At 34.2% G+C, this 21,543-nt stretch overlaps 1 protein-coding gene across 1 annotated transcript in view; it reads right to left on the bottom strand.

Annotated features, from left to right (window-relative positions):
- Positions 1-13,246: 13,246 nt before the first annotated feature.
- STK32B (serine/threonine kinase 32B) overlaps positions 13,247-21,543 on the bottom strand; it is a 459,768-nt gene continuing 451,471 nt past the window's right edge. Inside the window, exons 10-11 of the mRNA XM_053704147.1 lie at positions 20,673-20,737; positions 13,247-14,643 (exon numbers count right to left, since the gene is read on the bottom strand). Of these exons, the coding sequence (XP_053560122.1) occupies positions 14,499-14,643; positions 20,673-20,737 (210 nt within the window). The 3' untranslated portion in view covers positions 13,247-14,498. The remainder of the gene's footprint in view (positions 14,644-20,672; positions 20,738-21,543) is intronic.

Here is a 21,543-nt window from a genome sequence, read left to right as displayed (position 1 = left end):
TTTTTACAGCAAATTTCAATTTAGACTTAGTTTTAGTCTTTTGACTAAAATGCCATTTTAGTTTTAGTCGTATTTTAGTCATCTGAATTGTTTTAGTTTTAGTCTAGTTTTAGTCGACTGAATCTCCAGTAGATTTTAGTCGGCTAAAATCTAAGGGGTTTAGTTAAAGTGTAATGCATTATTTAAGCATTTCTCTATAATTTGCAAACTGATTATATACTCCAGGAGTAAACATAACACCTGTTAATATTTATGGTATTAAGGTTTAAACATGCAATACAGACACAGATTTAGCCGTTGTGATATGTAACATCTTTATTAAACTTAAAATTAAATAAAACCAAGTTTCATAAACAAACAGAAGTGCAACTTTAAAATATAATAAAACAAAACTGTAAACTGTATTGGCTGTATTGCACATATTACCTAATATAAAAACTTTAACAGTTCTCTGTTAATAATTATCAAGTAACTCAACACAACAAAAAAGTTTCTGCAGCTAGCACAGGCACAGCATAACAAACCCATATTCGTGGGTTATGCTTATTTCTATAGGAAGAATCAATTTATTATTCACAGATTCGTAAAATTTTCGGCAAAGTTATTAGCACTGCTCTAGAACTTCCAAACTCATTATATACTCCTGGAGTAAAGGTTTATTAACTTGTTTTTATTTGTGGTATTAAGGTTTGAACATGCAATACATATTTAACAGATTTAACTGTTGTGGTATATAACATGTCTTTATTTATCTTAAAATTTAATAAAATTAAGTTTCGTAAATTTTACAAAAGAAAAGTAATTGGATATGGATTGATTATAACAACTTGCAGCAAATTTTGATTTAGTTTTAGTCATAGTCTTTTGACTAAAATGTCATTTTAGTTTTAGTCGTATTTTAGTCATCAGAATTTCTTTAGTTTTATAGTCATTTTAGTCTAATTTTAGTCGACGAAATTAACACTGATATATATGTGTGTGTGATATGTCAGAAATCTTTTGCAAACATATTTACATGTCCCTAAGTTCCTTTTTTGTTCTAAACAATGTTGTCTGTCATATCTCTATGTTTATTTATACCAATATATATATATATATATATATATATATATATATATATATATATATATATATATATATATATATATATCAAGCGATGGTGTAAGTGCACTCTCACCAACTTTTGCAACTTGTCAGGGTGCGATAATAGATAAATTGTAGCAAAGAAGCACTCACTGAACGGTTCCAACTGTGACAAAAAGTTTTAATTCAAACAAGTGACGTTTCGGGACAGTAACAGTCCCTTCCTCTGACAAACTAACAATGTGAAAATGCAGGCCTTAAATAGGCACCAAACTACCCTCCCCACGAGTTTGACCAATCATGGTCAAAGTTACATAACATATCTTACCCAGTGACCAATAATAATCAATAATACAAATCAAGTGTATCAAGTGAGTCGTGTAAAGTAATTAAAACATAAGACCCCGTGTTGCTAATAGAATAGGGTGGGCAACCTCAGTCCAACCATTTTAATCAGCTAAATAACCTTAAAATTATAAACAAAGTAGAGAAACACAACAGTGAAACAAGGGGATCGTAATTCAACCAATCGTTATAGCCCTAGTCTTGGAGATCGTAATTCCACCAATCGGCAGTGATCTAACTAATGGGAATAGTAGTAGCACCAATCAGCACCAATATGACACTCCGTGTCCGATACGTCATAGCTACATGCTTTCAAGTTACGCCCACCTGCCATTGGCGATGCCTGTTACATACAGCAGCAAGGGAATAACCCATCCAGCTAACTCTCACCGGATCGCTACTTTTTAGTCATAAGCGAATACAGTACAGAGACCGCCCTTAGCTTAGCAGTATAAGATCTGGCAGTGTAGCTAGTTTTAATCAGAATCCATGTTAGTACTACCAACTCAGGCATCTAAGGCGTTCAAAATAGAGACCTGACAGTGTCTTCAAAAATCAAGTCTGTCACTCTATGCGTGTCAAAGCAAATCTGTGTGTGAACCCTATAATCAACACACTCTTATCCACAGCTAAAATAGTGCTGTCAAATAAATGACGAAAACTAACCTATCAAAAGCATGTCCACGCCCATACGGGCGTGTCAAAATATCGCTAAATATTACCTGTATCTATGTGAACCTAAGAAATGGTGAGCGCACCTAGTGAGACCTTACCATTGTCGCTCATCTGGATGTGACAAGCGATGTCTATCTTATCATCGATGGCACACATTGACAGACAGGGACAGACATGGCTATACTCAGACCAGTGTTATATCACTAATACAAATGTGCTTGTTTTTTCTCATAGCGGCACCAAAATGTGATTCTATTCCTCTCTATGTTTAAGGTTCCTAAATGCAGGCTCATATCCAGTGCATCAATCACCACCCTAAAGATAAACTTTAAACAAAAAATCAAACTAAATAAATATAAATATAAAAATAAAAATAAAAAAGTGAATAAGTCAATTCTATCTTACTAAACCTAAATAAAAATATTAGCCTTTCTGCACCCATAATAGATGATAACAAAAAAGTCGGATGTGTGTCACTGTCAGCTCATTATGAAGGCATCACAGGCTTGACACCTATCAATAAATATAGCGCTGATTATAGGTACGGTGTGAGACAGACCACCCAAACTAAAAGGCAACACGGGGTGTCAACAAAGTGAAACAAAGATAAAATAAAATTAAAATCAATTCGTCCATATAATGGACAGGAGAATAACAACATGATGTTAAGAGAGCCACATATGAGTTTTACATAAGGGCAATATGGAACAGAGGGATCAACATTATCGTCAATAGTATTGTGCTCATAGTCCGGTCAACTGTACTCAGGATCTAGAACTGTATAACATCAAGAGAACTCAATATGGAAAAAAATAAAAAATAAAAGATAAGATAAAACTAAGACTAAAAATAAATAGAAAAATAGAGATAATAAATATAAAAATAAAAAATAAAAATAAAATTACATATAAAAATAAATAAAAGCAAGAGTAGAAATAAAATAAAAATAAATAAAAATGAAAAAAAGAAAAAATGAAAAAAATGAAAAAAATAAAACATTTATATGCACATACACATACACACACATTCACGCAAAGACTAAATAAAATAAACAATATAAATAAAATCAGAACGAAGAAGAAATCAAAAGAAAAGTGAAAAAAAGATACAAGAAAGAAAGAAATGAAAAAGCTAAAGGAAGAAAAAACGAAAATGAAGCAAAAAAAGACCAATTAAGAATAAGACGGGAACAGCCACATAAAGGGATACTGAGATGTAGAGGCAACAATAGATATAGAGGAAACAAGAAATGGAGTTAAATAAAAAGGAAGAGAACAGAATAAAGGGTAAGGACTAATGGATCATGAGCTCTCAATGAAATGGACATCTGAGTTCATATAGCCTGGACCTCAAAGTTCATAGATACACTTCCATGTGTGTCTGCACTCACAATGCAATAGGGACATCAACCAGGGTGCCAAGTCAGGTATATCAATAATCCATTATAGAAGAGGACTGCACTCACTGGATTTGGTATATAAAATAAAAACATTTATTAGGGTGACGTTTCGGGGTACACAGACCCCTTCCTGGTCTGAGGAAGGGGTCTGCGTACCCCAAAACATCACCTTAATAATTTTTTTTATTTTATATACCAAATCCAGTGAGTGCAGTCCTCTTCTATAATGGAATATATATATATATATATATATATATATATATATATATATATATATATATATATATATATATATATATATATATATATATATATATATATATATATATTGTAAATGTATCATATGTATTTATTTGCAATCAATGGATAATTTAAAGGGATAGGAAAGTAAAAATGTAAGTTGCACTAGTGGGAGCTAGCTGCTAATTGGTGACTGCACACTGCACACATTTGTCTCTTGTGATTAGTTAAATAGATGTGTTCAGCTAGCTGCCAGTAGTGCAATGCTGTTCCTTCAGCAAAGGATAACAAGAGAATGAAGCAAATTTGATAATAGAAGTAAATTGGAAAGCTGTTTAAAATTGTATGTTTTATCCAAATAATAAAACAATATTTTGGGGTTTCCGGTCCCTTTAAGAGCTGGGACAGTTTTCTCTCTGCACCTGTCTATCCCCTCCTGAATGCAATCTATTTTTTAAAAACACCCCTACACAGGTGTTATAAAATGAAATACACTGAAAATAGCATGACAGTAAAGAGGTGATTTTAATTTCTTCTGTATCTGATTCATGCCAGTTTAAAATTAGGTGGGCTATCCCTTTGAACTATCAGCTTAAGATTCTATTGAATCAAACATCAATTCGAATTTTAAAATCCTTGTCTAAAATATTACACTGTGTGTCCTAATGTCAGCATCAATGTTTATCTTTAATACTAATTTCACATATACATAATTTCAAAGTATAATACACAATGTAACAAATGGCACTTACAAGTTCTGATGAGTGATCAATGACACAAGTATCAAGCAATTTGATTAGTTAGTAACAGTTTATAATGTGTATCTGAATCAGATTGGCAGATGTCATAAATCATGTGGTTATGCATATTCCAATCAAAAGTGGTGGAAAAATGCACTAGCTTGTGGGTTATTTAGGAGTTTGCGTCATAATTGATGCGAAAAGTGTTGAGTCAAATATGGCGTGAAGTGGAGAGTGGGACTTGTATTACATGGCTTAAACACGGTGCACATAGATTTTTCCCAAACAATAAAAAGGAAGTTAGCTATATTACTGTATGTTGTTTATTTATTTCATTTTTATCTCTATATCTATTAGTGCAACAAGTTTGGGGCAAAACTTTGCACCGAACATGTAGAAATAATATTGTCCCCTTGCTTTGTAATGAGAGACAAAGTTGTAGCAAAATCCATAAGTAGTAATGTATTTTTCTTTTTTCCCCCTATATCTACTAGTGCACTAAATGTGTAGCAATAATATTGTTTGATTTAGAAAGGCTATACAATTTTGATAGAGTTTCTAATTTACTTGTATTATGTAATATACTTAATTCTTTTGCAGCATCGAACATAACCTTTCTGTGTTTTCAGACTACTATTGAGTTCTATGGCATGCGCGACCTCAAGGGTGGCGGATTGAAAACTAGGTATGCTGAGTTGGAAAGACGCAAGCATAAATGTCGAATTTTCGATAATTTCATGAGAGCTTCAAATGGTGTAGAATAGGAGAGCGAATGAACACAATTCCGCTCGAATACCACGATTTTCAACTCGCATCGATCTGCTTCGGATTGAGATCGCGGGATCGTTTTTTACGTCACAAATTTCAACATTTGATGATCTTGACGCTTTGATAACTGTGGCGGATCAATCTTGCGACAATTATGACGCGGAATTCCAGCGTATTTTCAGTTGACACTTTGATAAATAGGCCCCCATGTAACATCAAAGTTTAATTTATTTACTGATCGCCTATAAATCTCTATTAATATTTTAATACATTGGACCTACAGTAAATAATTATGATACATCAGGGTAAAATTCTAAATGCACCATGATCAAAAAGTATATTATAACTCAAATCACATTTTAAAAATAAAGTAACAATCATGAAAGAAAGAGTTTATCTTAAATTGCTTGAATGTTTACATTGGCTTCTAATCTATAGAGAAAACAATTCAAGAGGTAGATAAAGCAAACATCCAAGATTCCCTTGGATAACTTACAAATATAGACATATAAATGAATAGCTTTAATTTCACTAGACAGTAGCACATTTATTTCAAGCTGCTATTGTTGTTTGTACTGTATATATTAATGTCTGTGACAGTCAAGAGACATTGATTGTAATATCTATTTTGCTTACTCTGCTTCTTTTAGAAAGGGAAATAACCAATAAAGAAAAATGCCTTGGGAAGCACAGCTCACTAATATGCAGCCAGTTCTGCTTTCTGCAACTGTCAATACATTTTTGGTCCTGTTGGAATAAAGGCGTCTGTTGGGAAAAGATAATGCCTTCAAGGCAGAAAAAAATAAAAAATCTGCAATTTGAAACATAGACCAAAGAAATGCTGAATAGAACATTTTTAAAAATAGAAAATTTTGGAAATATATTAGTTTATATTTAAAGAGACATGGAATGAAAATGTGTCTTTCATATGAAAGTATAATTATATTAAGAAAGGTCAAGTAAAAGCTATTTAAAGGGGCATTAAACTACTCTTGCTTTTTTTTTAATTATTTTTAAAAAAAACCTGCTTGTGCCTAATTACCTAGAAAAGTCAAAAAAGCTAATTCTTGTAACTTAGCATACCAAAAGACCAGTAAAATGTTTTTCAAAATTGCATGCTCTATCTGAATCATGAAAGTTGTATTTTGAATTCCAATTCCCTTTATCCTCCTTGATTGTTATAATACTCACTGTTTTAAAAACAGAATTCAAACATTTGCTAGTTTTGTTATCAAGAGGACTAGACTCCTCAATACCGAAAGTAAACAATACTTCCTTTAATAAAGAGCAAATATATTCAATCTTAAAAAGAAGAGTTGATTTGTTAATTTCAGTCTCTGAAGCAGCATTCTCTGAGCCAGAGAAATCCTCATCAGCAGAAGATACTTCAGTATTAATACAAATGTCATCAGACCTTTTACGTTTATTTGAAGATAAAATAGCAGTCATAGCCTTCTCTTTGGTGGCAGCAATATAATTTTTGATATCTGCAGGAATAGCATGTACATTAGACTGTGAAGGAATAACAGTAGATGTATTTGTACTTATAGAAACATTATCAGCATGTAATAATTTATCATAACAAGTGCCACATATTTGAGCTGAAGAAGTTAGATCAGCAAATTTACAACAAACACACTTAGCTTTGGTAGAGTTGTGTTCAGGCAGCTTAGTTCCTACAGTAACATCAGAGGCAGGATCAGTTTGAGACATCTTGCAAAATGTAACATAAAATAAAAAAAAATAATTTAAACAAAATAATCCAATTTCCCCAAATTAGCAGTTTTAGGAATGGGAAAACATGCTTATGATAAAATTCTTATACAAATGTAAATGCAAAAGTCCTTTATAAAGCCCACTATAAACAAATGAGAGCAATGAGCAAAAGAGAGAGACTTAATATAACAAATTTTGGTGCCAAGAATGACGCAAACAAAGATGGCACAAATGCAGAGGAAAAAAACTTTGCCGCCAAAGCTAACAAAATGAAATGACGCGACTCGCGTCATAACAGGCACGACTTGGCAGCAAAAAACATTGCGTCAATAAAGACGCAAGAAATTACGCGACTCACATCACGACTGACGCATCTTTGCGCCAAAAATGTTTGCGCCAAATATGATGCAATAAACAGTAGCCGTCATCGCAAGCCTAGTTAGCCCACAAAAATTTTGAAAAATCTCCCATAAACATGATTTCCATGCTGAAACTGTTAGATTGCAAATGGAAATACGCAGACCTGACTCATTGGCAAATACATACAATATACATTTAAAACTTGATAATATAAAGTGCCATATAAATAAAGTATTAATTTAAGCCATAATCATCACAATTATGACAAATCACGGCTTGAACTATCTTTCTTTGCATGTAATGAGTCTATCTCATATATTAGTTTCACCTTTTAAGTTGCATTAGTAAAATAAATGAACTTTTGCACGATATTCTAATTTTTCGAGTTTCACCTGTATACCACATGTGCAGATATACATGAATATGCCCCTTTAATGTTATAGGATTTACTCTTGTGATTAGCTGTGCTGCTTTCACAAACGTGTTGACATATCTGGGTGTTTATCAAGGGGTAGCTTTCTGTGGATCAGTTTAAGAGTAGTGGCTGTAAGTATTTTATGATTTTTCGTATTCCTTCTACAGCAGGGTTATATTTGACAACTAGTGGAATACGCAATATGTTTTTCTTCTCCCTGTATTGTAGCAAGTGTTCACGTGGGGTATTAAGGGCAGAGTTAATTTGTTTGTTTATAACACTTGTTTTGTAACCTTTTTCTCTGAATGATTGGGACAGTGTGATGAGGTGTTTGTCACGGTCTTTGGTGTCTGAGCAAATTCTGTGATATCTGGTGGCCTGACGGTAGATTATGGATTTTTTAATGTGATAACTCATAACTCTGAGTATGCTGAAAAACTTTGCAGACGTACCAGTGAGAGACTGAGGTACAACCTAATTCATCAACTATACAGCAAAAAGCAAAACATAAAAGACCAAAAGCAGCTTCTACTGCAAAAACTACAAGAAAATAATGGATTTAATAAAGAAATTAAAAAAGAAATGCAACACTTCTACAAAACACAAGAACAGCATTTTATCAAGTAGAAAAAGATGAAACTTGCATGCCTGTCACAAAACAAAAGCAAACACCAAATGCAAGAAAATAGAGCTCCAGGTGAAAGATAAACTACAACAAATGACCAAACATCCACTGACAATAACAGCACCTCATTCAAAACACAAACTGTCACCAACCAAGAAATCCATACAGAAAACTCAGGGATTGTGAACCTTTCAAAATACCACCTATCAGAACCAGAGATATCAGTACTGTCTAAAGGATTATCATTCTGTCCAACTACAAATCTAGACAACATACAACTGTACTCAGACTTAGAAGAATTCTTCAGGAGATTGCACCTAAAAAAATTTTTATGACAAAGAAAATACCAGCACTATGGAGGACTACAATGGAAGCAAAAAGAACACAATCTTCACACCTGCACCAGGACGCAACACAAAATTGGACAGCTCTATTGAAAGCTTCCGGTTGAGAACAGCATCCCTGCTTAACACACAGCAGAAAAAAATAATGTATAACCTCTCACATATAGAAAAAAAAGCCCTATAAAAAACTTAAAAAACAATGAAAATATTACCATTAAGCCTGCGGATAAGGGAGGAACAGTGGTGATCATGAATACACAGGACTACATCACAGAGGGAAATAGACAATTATCAGATCAAACTTATTACAATAAACTGGAAAAGGACCCCACCCAGGAATACACTTAGCAACTTAGAAAACTAATAAAAACATTACCTAAACACACGCAATATAAACTGGTGCCCTCTAACCCTAGCATAGGGACATTCTACATGCTCCCAAATATTCACAAACCAGGGAACCCAGGGAGATCAATAATAACTGGCATGGACACTCTGACTGAGCAAATATTGGGCCTAGTGGAGAATATTCTTAAGCCCTTAGTTATTAACACCACTAGCTTCATAAAAGACACCACTGATTTTGTTAACAAAATCAGCCAGATAACAGAATTGCCAGAGGATACTATACTTGTGACAATGGATGTGGAATCCCTGTACAGCAATATTTCACATAAAGATGGTATTGATGCCTGCTTAAACTTTCTTCCCTGAGACAGCTCTAACCAGACATATAGTGCTTCTACAGTCAGTAAACTTACAGAATTTATACTCACCCACAATTATTTCATCTTCAATAACTCCATCTATTTACAAACCATGCGAACAGCAATGGGCACCAAAATGGCACCACAGTACGCAAACCTCTTCATGGCTGATTTAAAAACAGAGATTCCTAGCTACTCATCCTCACAAACCCTTCAAATACTTTCGCTATATAGATGATATTTTCATCATATGGACAGAAGGAGAAAAAAACCTAGAACATTTTCATAAATCATTTAATCTATTTCATGCATCAATCAAGTTTAAAATGGACTTCTCTAGAGACTGTGTCAGCTTCCTGGATACAACAATATCCATCACAAATGGCAAATTACACTCTTCCGTATACAGGAAACCAACAGATAGATGCAGCTACCTCCACAGCTCCAGCTCCCACCCCAATCACATTAAAAAATCCATAATCTATAGTCAGGCCACCAGATATCACAGAATTTGCTCAGACACCAAGGACCGTGACAAACACCTCATCACACTGTCCCAATCATTTAGAGAAAAAGTTTACAAAACAAAGGTTATAAACAAACAAATTAACTCTGCCCTTAATACCCCACGTGAACACTTGCTACAATACAGGGAGAAGAAAAACATATTGCGTATCCCACTAGTTGTCAAATATAACCCTGCTGTAGAAGGAATACGAAAAATCATAAAAGACTTACAGCCACTACTCTTAGAGGATACCATACTCAAAAAGTCTTTCCAAAACCCCCTATCCTGGCACTCAGACAACCACCCAACCTAAAACAGAAACTGGTCCACAGAAAGCTACCCCTTGATAAAATGAACACCCAGAATGGAACCAAGCGCTGCAACAAAGCTCTCTGCAAACTATGTCAACATATTTGTGAAAGCAGCACAGCTAATCACAAGAGTAAATCCTATAACATTAAAGGGGCATATTCATGTATATCTGCAAATGTGGTATACATGATACATTATATGAAGTGGGATGTTATATTGGAGAAACAAGCCAAAAACTGCACCTTCTGATTAACTTACACAGACACTCAATCAAAAACCACTGTGAAACAAAATACTGTACCCCTGTTGGTCACCATTTCACCCAACCTGACCACTCCATCCAAAACCTCAAAATCAAGATTCTCAGAGGCAACTTCAAAAACACCATGGAAAGAAAAACCTTTGAAATAAAAATGATAATGCACTTCAACTTGCTAAATTCTGGACTAAATGTGGACTCTGGTTTCTTAACCCATTATCAATTTTTTTTTAATGTATTTTCATATACTGTAGTCAATTACATTATATATTCCACACTCTCTATACATAAATACACAGATAAGCCTATGTCAACACTTTTGTCATTGTTATTATTCCCTATTTTTTACTTTCTTTCCTTTCTCCTTTTTTGACTATCTTATTTTCCCCTGTATACCTAATTTCCCATCTTTATTTATATTGATTCTATGTTGATATATAACTTTGTCAGTATATGCTTTGTGTATAACCATATATTTCCCCTGCCTGTTATCTTTTACTGACACTATCTGCCTGTCTCCTAAACCCCCATCATGATTTTTACGACATCCCTCCTCCCCCTGCATTCAGACCTCTGTAACACTTTGTCTTTTTAGCCTATGTTTTAAGATATAATCTGTAAATTTCATCAAATTGGTCAGTATTGCTTGGCTTCAGACTTGAAAAAGGAAGACACTCTTCCGAAAGCTTGTCATCTTATAAATGTATAGTTAGTCCAATAAAAAAGTATCATTGCTCAATGCAATACTCTTGTTATTTTGATATGTATTTACAGAAATATATAGACATAAAAAAATGTATAAGTACATTTGCAGTTAACTTTTTTTTTTTTTAGGATTTTGCTCAATATTCATATTTAATAAAGTGTTATACTGTATATTTACTGTAAATATTTGAAATTCCAATGTTCTACACATAGCAGAATATGTTCTAAGTATTTATAAATAGATATTCTTATATATATGTGTATATATCTATACCTATATATAATTATATAGATATATAGGTATGGATATATATTGTACCAAAAACCATCAGATATATGTAGATATATTTCTTTATGAATAAATAGAACATATTCTTGTATGTGAAGAACATTTGAATTTGAATGTGAATATATATCAGGTTAGTGCACATGAGAATATGTAATTGTGTTTGTGCAAAAGTGGGGTGCTAAGTCCCCCCCTTTTTCCCCCTATTGTCTTCTATGTGGAAATAGGTGAACACGCATGCAATATTCTAACTTCGTCTTTTTGTCCTTTTTGTGTGTGAGTGAAAACAGTTTACTTTTAACTCATAGGGGCCGATTTATCAAGGGCCGATTTATCAAGTGGTGGATGAGTTAATGAGCTATGTTTCCGGCGGACCTGAATCTTCAGGGGTAGATTGCAGCATCCGCTGCTTGATGAATCTACCCGATAAAACGAGTGTAACCCGATGACCACAAAAAGCTTAAATTTAGCACAGTTAACGCTCGAGATGGAGAGTTAATTTGTGCTCCAGTTGTAATCTGGCCCTCTATATCTAAAATAGTATGTGATTCTGGGCATTTTACCTACACCTTCATCAATATAAAAAATGCTTCACATAAATAATTGTTAGAATACTTGAAAATGGTATTTTATGATGTATCTGTTATAATATTTATGCATGACATGTGGATATATTACTTTCCATTACTTTAAAAAAGATTAAATAAATAGATAAAAAAACAGCCATAAGTGAGCAATAAACCATTTATTAAACCAAAACATTAGACTAATGTATTCCTGTATACATTGTGCTTTTTCTTCCATACATATTTTGTAATACACACAGATCTAATGTAGTTTAACAAAAAAAAGCAATTACATTGTGTTATACTGGTGATAATACTTAGCATTAAAATGAGGTAAATAATTAATGAAACAATTTAAAAATACCTTGAAATTTAAAGAAAAGTATTTTGTACAAAATAAACCTAAAAAACATAGAATATTTAAAAAAATATAAGAAATGTAATTTAATTTAAAACATTGGAATCAAAAAAAAATTATGATGCAGATTTAAATACAAGACTGTATTGGCAGGAAAATGTATTGGTTATCATAGTGCATAACACGTGTAAACAAACTGCGAACAGCTCAATATTATGAGCACATTGTAGGAGTAATTTACAATGTCAAGTCACAGTATTGGTGTGTGATTGCTAACAGTACAATTATAGTAGACAGAAATGTAGAAAGAAGTTATCATTAGGCAAATACAGTACACACACATATTAGATTACACAAAGAACCATATCCCGCATTGACTGGTTCTACATAAAGAAAACATCAAAACACATAACAGTGACGTATCATTTACATTATTATTGTATAAAATGTAGCAAAACATATGGCACATATGAAAGAAAACAAAAGAAAAATCATTAAATATTTGTAAAATGAATTTGTAATAAATATTTATTGGTAACCTTAGTTGTTGAAATGCACACTTATTATATTTATGGTGTAAATGAAACCCTAAAGATAACGTTCAAATTGTTTCTGAGTTCCTGAACACCTTGGTTTACCCATCAAAGCTTATAAGGTATGGGTTAAAAAAGTAGTTTCTTCATTTCATATTCTATTGTACTTGTTTTTTTTAAGGATTACTATGTGATAAAATGATAAAAAAAAACTTTAGTCTCCAAGCAATTTACTAAGAATAAAATACATCTTAAAAATAAGGGGCAATGCCTATCTAGACTGGTGTTTATCAACTCCAGTCCTCAGGATCATTAACAGGCCAGATTTTCATGATATATGAAGTACAGCACAGGTGAAGTAATCAGCTGATAGGTGACAGCAGTTTAATTACCAAGGTTACTGGTCAGCTGATTATTTCTCCTGTGCCCTAGTCAGCTGATTATTTCTCCTGTGCTCTAGTTCAGATATCAAAAAATCTAAACGAGAGTCGTGGTGACTGGAATTGGAAAACGCTGGTCTAGACTAATTAGGGACGGCTGCTCTGTTCAAAGATATTTTAGTGAATAGAATGAAAGTTTAATTATGTAAGGGACAAGGAAGTCAGAATTAAACATTCATACTTCAGAATAAGTGTATAATTAAAAAAAATCCAATTCATTTCTTTATTTTATTCACTTCTTTTCCATGGTATCGTTTGTTAAACCTTTGTTGCTTTCCATGAAAACATACAGAAGTAGGCTCAGGAGCATGAACCTGTATTGAGCTCTATATGACGGCAGTGTTTTCCACAATGTAACAATATTATACATACAGTACTCAAGAGCCGCCACAGGATATTATCATGGAGTGGAGCTAGGTCTAATGCCCTGGCCCTCCAGTCATAAGTGAAATTGTCTTTTTTAAATTCAAAACTTGATTAAAATGTGCTTTTCAGGAAGATAAGCACACCATTTTCTAGTGGTTTTCATTGTTTTTCTGTATATAAAGGACAAATTATCATAGCAAATATTTCTAAGTTGTTCTTTGCTCATATAGGGTATTCAAGGGTTTATAGATTCAATACATGTATCAATTCAATGAATGTTGACATTACTTTATAAAATCAGATTCAATATATGTTGATATTACATGAAAAAGTCATCACAGATACCTTTAAAATCTAATTTTATACATAAATTGACAGTTAACATTGCAAACTAAATGACAATCCTGTTTTTTTTTTTTTTTAATAAATCCTTGGTCCAACATATTACAATTAAGAAGATAAACAAATATAAACAAGAACATGTATAATAAAAATTTATATTCAAGTTCTTTTCCAGGACATTGTAAAAATATTTTAGCCAAGTTTAGAACTTAATAAAATGTTGATGCTTGCAGAGAAATTTCAAAAGTAATTTTGTGCCATGTGAAAAAAAGTTCTATTCATAAACTGTGCTTGGGCATTTTTTTTTAATAATTCACATCGTGAATAGCAGTTTATGGTAGTAAGTGAAGGCATGCAAAAAAGATCCTTAATAAGTCCATATATAGTTCACACTTTATTTCCATAACTAGGTACTACAGCCCCTTGGGCAACCTTGTACTAGTATGTTGTTGTTTGTGTTGAGTCCATCTTGTAGTTTTGTGTTCACGGGGATATGTGCTTTGCTTTCTGTGTTTGCTGATTTTCCACATTGTTCTGGTAGCTTTCTAAGCCTGGGCAGAAAAATAAAAAAGAATTAGAATATTTCAATACTAATTTAGGCATATAAAGTGTTGCATTTGCTAGAATCCATCACACAAAAATCAGCTCTAAAACAAAATCCAACTTCCTCCCCTGACCATAGAATTCTTCTTTTAACAATAAAAGTTAATGCACAACTCCCCAGACAGCTGCTTTCTATGGCCTAGATTTGGAGTTTGGCGGTAGCCGTGAAAACCAGCGTTAGAGGCTCCTAACGCTGGTTTTAGGCTACCGCCGGTATTTGGAGTCACTCAAAATAGGGTCTAACGCTCACTTTTCAGCCGCGACTTTTCCATACCGCAGATCCCCTTACGTAAATTGCGTATCCTATCTTTTCAATGGGATTTTTATAACTCCGGTATTTAGAGTCGTTTCTGAAGTGAGCGTTAGACATCTAACGACAAAACTCCAGCCGCAGGAAAAAAGTCAGTAGTTAAGAGCTTTCTGGGCTAACGCCGGTTTATAAAGCTCTTAACTACTGTGCTCTAAAGTACACTAACACCCATAAACTACCTATGTACCCCTAAACCGAGGTCCCCCCACATCGCCGACACTCGAAAATTTTTTTTTAACCCCTAATCTGCCGAATTACAAATTTACCTGTAAAAGAAATCCTAACCTAAGTTACAAATAAACCTAACACTAGACTATCAATAAATTAATTAAATAAACTACCTACAATTACCTACAATTAACCTAACACTACACTATCAATAAATTAATTAAATACAATTGCTGCAAATAAATACAATTAAATAAACTAGCTAAAGTACAAAAAATAAAAAAGAACTAAGTTACAAAAAATAAAAAAATATTTACAAACATAAGAAAAATATTACAACAATTTTAAACTAATTACACCTACTCTAAGCCCCCTAATAAAATAACAAAGCCCCCCAAAATAAAAAAATGCCCTACCCTATTCTAAATGACTAAAGTTCAAAGCTCTTTTACCTTACCAGCCCTGAACAGGGCCCTTTGCGGGGCATGTCCCAAGAAATACAGCTCTTTTGCCTGTAAAAAAAAACATACAATACCCCTCCCCCAACATTACAACCCACAACCACATACCCCTAATCTAACCCAAACCCCCCTTAAATAAACCTAACACTAAGCCCCTGAAGATCTTCCTACCTTATCTTCACCATACCAGGTTCACCGATCCGTCCTGAAGAGCTCCTCCGATGTCCTGATCCAAGCCCAAGCGGGGGGCTGAAGAGGTCCATGATCCGGCTGAAGTCTTCATCCAAGCGGGGCAGAAAAGGTCTTCCATCCGATTGAAGTCTTCATCCAAGCGGCATCCATCCGGAGCGAAGCGGCAGCATCCTGAAGACCTCCACCGCGGAACATCCATCCTGGCCGACGACTGAACGACGAATGACGGTTCCTTTAAATGACGTCATCCAAGATGGCGTCCCTCGAATTCCTATTGGCTGATAGGATTCTATCAGCCAATCGGAATTAAGGTAGGAATATTCTGATTGGCTGATGGAATCAGCCAATCAGAATCAAGTTCAATCCGATTGGCTGATCCAATCAGCCAATCAGATTGAGCTCGCATTCTATTGGCTGTTCCGATCAGCCAATAGAATGCAAGCTCAATCTGATTGGCTGATTGGATCAGCCAATCGGATTGAACTTGATTCTGATTGGCTGATTCCATCAGCCAATCAGAATATTCCTACCTTAATTCCGATTGGCTGATAGAATCCTATCAGCCAATCGGAATTCGAGGGACGCCATCTTGGATGACGTCATTTAAAGGAACCGTCATTCGTCGTTCAGTCGTCGGCCAGGATGGATGTTCCGCGGTGGAGGTCTTCAGGATTCTGCCGCTTCGCTCCGGATGGATGCCGCTTGGATGAAGACTTCAATCGGATGGAAGACCTCTTCTGCCCCGCTTGGATGAAGACTTCAGCCGGATCATGGACCTCTTCAGCCCCCCGCTTGGGCTTGGATCAGGACATCGGAGGAGCTCTTCAGGATGGATCGGTGAACCTGGTATGGTGAAGATAAGGTAGGAAGATCTTCAGGGGCTTAGTGTTAGGTTTATTTAAGGGGGGTTTGGGTTAGATTAGGGGTATGTGGGTTGTAATGTTGGGGGGGGGGTATTGTATGGTTTTTTTTACAGGCAAAAGAGCTGTATTTCTTGGGGCATGCCCCGCAAAGGGCCCTGTTCAGGGCTGGTAAGGTAAAAGAGCTTTGAACTTTAGTCATTTAGAATAGGGTAGGGCATTTTTTTATTTTGGGGGGCTTTGTTATTTTATTAGGGGGCTTAGAGTAGGTGTAATTAGTTTAAAATTGTTGTAATATTTTTCTTATGTTTGTAAATATTTTTTTATTTTTTGTAACTTAGTTCTTTTTTATTTTTTGTACTTTAGCTAGTTTATTTATTTGTAGCAATTGTATTTAATTAATTTATTGATAGTGTAGTGTTAGGTTAATTGTAGGTAATTGTAGGTAGTTTATTTAATTAATTTATTGATAGTCTAGTGTTAGGTTTATTTGTAACTTAGGTTAGGATTTCTTTTACAGGTAAATTTGTAATTATTTTAACTATTTTAGCTATTAAATAGTTCTTAACTATTTAATAGCTATTGTACATGGTTAAAATAAATACAAAGTTACCTGTAAAATAAATATTAATCCTAAAATAGCTATAATATAATTATAATTTATATTGTAGCTATATTAGGATTTATTTTACAGGTAAGTATTTAGCTTTAAATAGGAATAATTTATTTAATAAGAGTTAATTAATTTCATTAGATTTAAATTATATTTAACTTAGGGGGGTGTTAGTATTAGGGTTAGACTTAGCTTTAGGGGTTAATACATTTATTAGAATAGCGGCGAGATTCGGTCGGCAGATTAGGGGTTAATAATTGAAGTTAGGTGTCGGCGATGTTAGGGAGGGTAGATTAGGGGTTAATACTATTTATGATAGGGTTAGTGATGCGGATTAGGGGTTAATAACTTTATTATAGTATCGCTCAGGTCCGGTCGGCAGATTAGGGGTTAATAAGTGTAGGCAGGTGGAGGCGACGTTGTGGGGGGCAGATTAGGGGTTAATAAATATAATATAGGGGTCGGCGATGTTAGGGCAGCAGATTAGGGGTACATAGGGATAATGTAAGTAGCGGCGGTTTACGGAGCGGCAGATTAGGGGTTAATAATAATATGCAGGGGTCAGCGATAGCGGGGGCGGCAGATTAGGGGTTAATAAGTGTAAGGTTAGGGGTGTTTAGGTTAGGGGTACATGTTAGAGTGTTAAGTGCAGACGTAGGAAGGGTTACCGCATAGCAAACAATGGGGCTGCGTTAGGAGCTGAACGCGGCTTTTTTGCAGGTGTTAGGTTTTTTTCCAGCTCAAACAGCCCCATTGTTTCCTATGGGGGAATCGTGCACGAGCACGTTTTTTAGGCTGGCCGCGTCCGTAAGCAACTCTGGTATCGAGAGTTGAAGCTGCGTTAAATATGCTCTACGCTCCTTTTTTGGAGCCTAACGCAGCCTTTATGTGGACTCTCAATACCAGAGTTATTTTTATGGTGCGGCCAGAAAAAAGCCGGTGTTAGTTTTTCGGGTCGTTACCGACAAAACTCCAAATCTAGCGGTATGTGTTTCATTTTGATATGGCGTAAATTATTGCCTCTTTACAAGGCTTTTCAGTATAAAATGTTTTACTTTATGCCAGGCACATTTGTTATCAGTAAAAAGTATTGTCATATTGTGTGTTTGACTACTATATCAAACAAGAAGGATTGTGTACACTTTTGTTTGCCTTGTTTCGACCAAGACCATGAATCGTTTCCTAGAAATTAGGTTTCTGTTTTATTTACATTTTTGATATGTTTCATATAGAATCCATTAGAAAAGCCAGTTTGAATTAATAAAAACACTTTAATTAGGTACATACTATTCTTATTATTTTCAGCTATTTGTAGTGCACCACCACATTCTGCAGAGCTATAATCATAGGTATAACAGGAAAAATCATATTAATTAATATATAAAAAAATTATTAAATACTATAAGCCAAGGTATGGCTGGTGGCAAGGCCAGTTAATATGTCTAATATCTTTTAATGCAGTATTTGAAATTTTGGTTTAATATTTAATTTTTCACACATGAACATGTTAATAAACACAATAATTCCCTGGTTTAATAAAAAGTTAAAAATATTGGTCAAATCACACTTTTAAACTATGATGGGTTTACAGAACTAAAATGGTATCCACAGTACACTCATTTACAATTGGATTTTTTTGGAAATTGGATGTTTTAAAAATGTTAATTATAAAATTGTTCTTTGCATACATGTGACCTTATATTAGTTTAGTGAAGAATTAATACATCCAGTCATGTTCTTGATTCCAATCTTGTTAAATTTGGATCCCAACACTCCTTTTACAAGAGTGCCCATGCTCAGATCCAAAAAACAAGATGATGCTGCCTATGTCAACCACGGAGATGGCCTTTTTTAAGATGATTGAATTGAGCAAAATAATTAAAAAAAAATACTGAACATAGCATTAATATCAATTAAATGTAAAACATGAATAAACATATCTACAAGACATTGACATTTGAGACATATAGAGACAAAGGTTACAGGAGAAGAGAGAATACTGGACCAGCGAAATGAGGATGAGGGGCCTGTTCAGATGGTGGTTTAGGCTGGGCAGCCTTGAAAGCAGTTGCATTTTGTTGGGTATTGATTCATTTTTTGGGTGATTTTGAGTCATTATTGGTGTAGTTGTGGGGAAAAGAAGCTTGCATTTTGAGGGAGTTACCAAACTTGGCTGTGCTAGATTTGGAATGATTGTGATCAGATATTTGCCTTTGTCTATTTCGGGCTGATCTGAATTCCAAGAATGGCTAGTTGTTTTGATGGGAAAAAACACTCCCATCCCTCTTGTTTTGATAATGAATGATATTATGTTTTCCTCAATCAGACATTATGTTTTCCTTTTGTATTGCACTCAAATATTTGCTGGACTTTGTCTTGACATTGACACATTTGTTTTTATCATTTTACACTTGACTTTACACTTGCCTGATTGATTGTGAACAATAATGACTTGTAATTTTATGTTTGACATTTCAGTATCTACATTTTCCCAATGCAGAGAATCTTTTTAACCCCAGACTCCATATTTTGACATGCAAGCTAGACAAAGTATGCAATTGTGAATAACAAAAAACAACAACATATAGCATGCAGCACTCTTTAGCAGCAGTGTTTGCTACAATGGAAAACAGTGGTTCCAAATAACAGTGCTTCAAATAAGTGAAACCGTTAGTTTATTTAGTCCAAAGTACAGGTATACGATCATCACTATTGGAGGGGCCTGGCCTGCTAGAATTATCTTCCTCTCCTTGCCTACTAGTGCTGTGCCCCCCTATGGTAAGACATATTCACTCTCCTGAGCTCGTAAAAGCCTACATAGGTTTCCTCTTCAATAAAAAGATACAAAGAAAATTAAACTTTTAAAAAAATAAAAATAAAATTGCATGCTGTATCTAAACAATGAATATTTATTTTTGCCTTTAAAGGGACATGGAAGTTAGTAGTATGCTCTATTAAGCCCCATCACATGCAATACAAAGTGCATTACATACAATTCTATTTTAACTTTATTTGTAAAGCTATATTGGTTCCAAGTGCACTCGCCTGGTGCATGTGTGGGCACTAATTGTATGTATACACTTTGTAGAACATTCTTACTAGTTGGTATCTGTGTTATAGGTCAGATTGGCACTCTTTTCATGCATGTGATGCCATTCACAGTTTCTTATTTATTTATTAAATCTACATTTTAGCAGCTGCTGCTCTGTGGTGCAGTCCCATACTAAAGACCTTTTATGTCCCTTTAAATAAAGATTCACACAAGGAATGTACAAGGTATGCCAACAAGATGTTTCCACCTATCAACAATCATTATTTAGCCTTCCAAATTTTCAGTATTCAGTGTATGTAGGTAGTTGATCAATATACTCACTTTTCTCTGTTGAATATAATAAATTCTTTCCTCACTGTTTCTAAACACTGCTGGAGATGTCCATTCTGTAAAACAGGTAAAGATTGTTAATGACAATGCACATTACAGAAAATAGCACACCTAGTTATACGGAATCAGTTTACACATAACAGCATTGCCGATCCAAACAAGTGGTGCACTAAATGTTTTTTTACGCTCATGCGCTAACAGTGTTGAAATTGTTTTTTAGCACGGCTGCATTAGAGCATGTATAACAAGTTAAAAGTAAAAAGTTATCACGAAAGCAAAGGAACGAAATGTGATAACTTTAGGACTTTGGATATCATCACCACACTAACTCCTTCTTCCCAAAGGGGCATGTGCTTAAAAAAAAATTAGTTATTGATCTCTCACTAATTCAACGCTGAGCTAAACTCTAACATGAGTTAGGAATACTTAAAGGGATATCAAACCCACATTTTTTCTTTCATGATTCAGATAGAGCATGTAATTTTAATCAACGTTCTAATTTATTCCTATTATCAATTTTTATTTGTTCTCTTGGTATGTTTATTTGAAAAGCATGAATGTAAGCTTAGGAGCCGGCCCATTTTTGGTTCAGCACTTGGGTAGCGCTTCCTTAGCCACCAATCAGCAAGCACTACCCAGGGAGCTGAAACAAAAAATAGCTCCTAAGCTTAAATTCCTGCATTTTCAAATAAAGATACCAAGTGAACAAAGAAAAATTGATAATAGGAGTACATTAGAAAGTTCCTTAAAATTGCATGCTCTATCTGAATCATGAAAGAAAAAAATGGGGTTTCATATCCCTTTAACTTTCCTATGTTCTTCACATTGAAGAAAATGTTCTTCATATATTATATTCTATATA

The sequence above is a fragment of the Bombina bombina genome, chromosome 2, assembly GCF_027579735.1.
Source record: "Bombina bombina isolate aBomBom1 chromosome 2, aBomBom1.pri, whole genome shotgun sequence".
Classification (NCBI taxonomy): Eukaryota; Metazoa; Chordata; class Amphibia; order Anura; family Bombinatoridae; genus Bombina; species Bombina bombina.
This window is presented reverse-complemented; position numbering and strand designations above follow the sequence as displayed.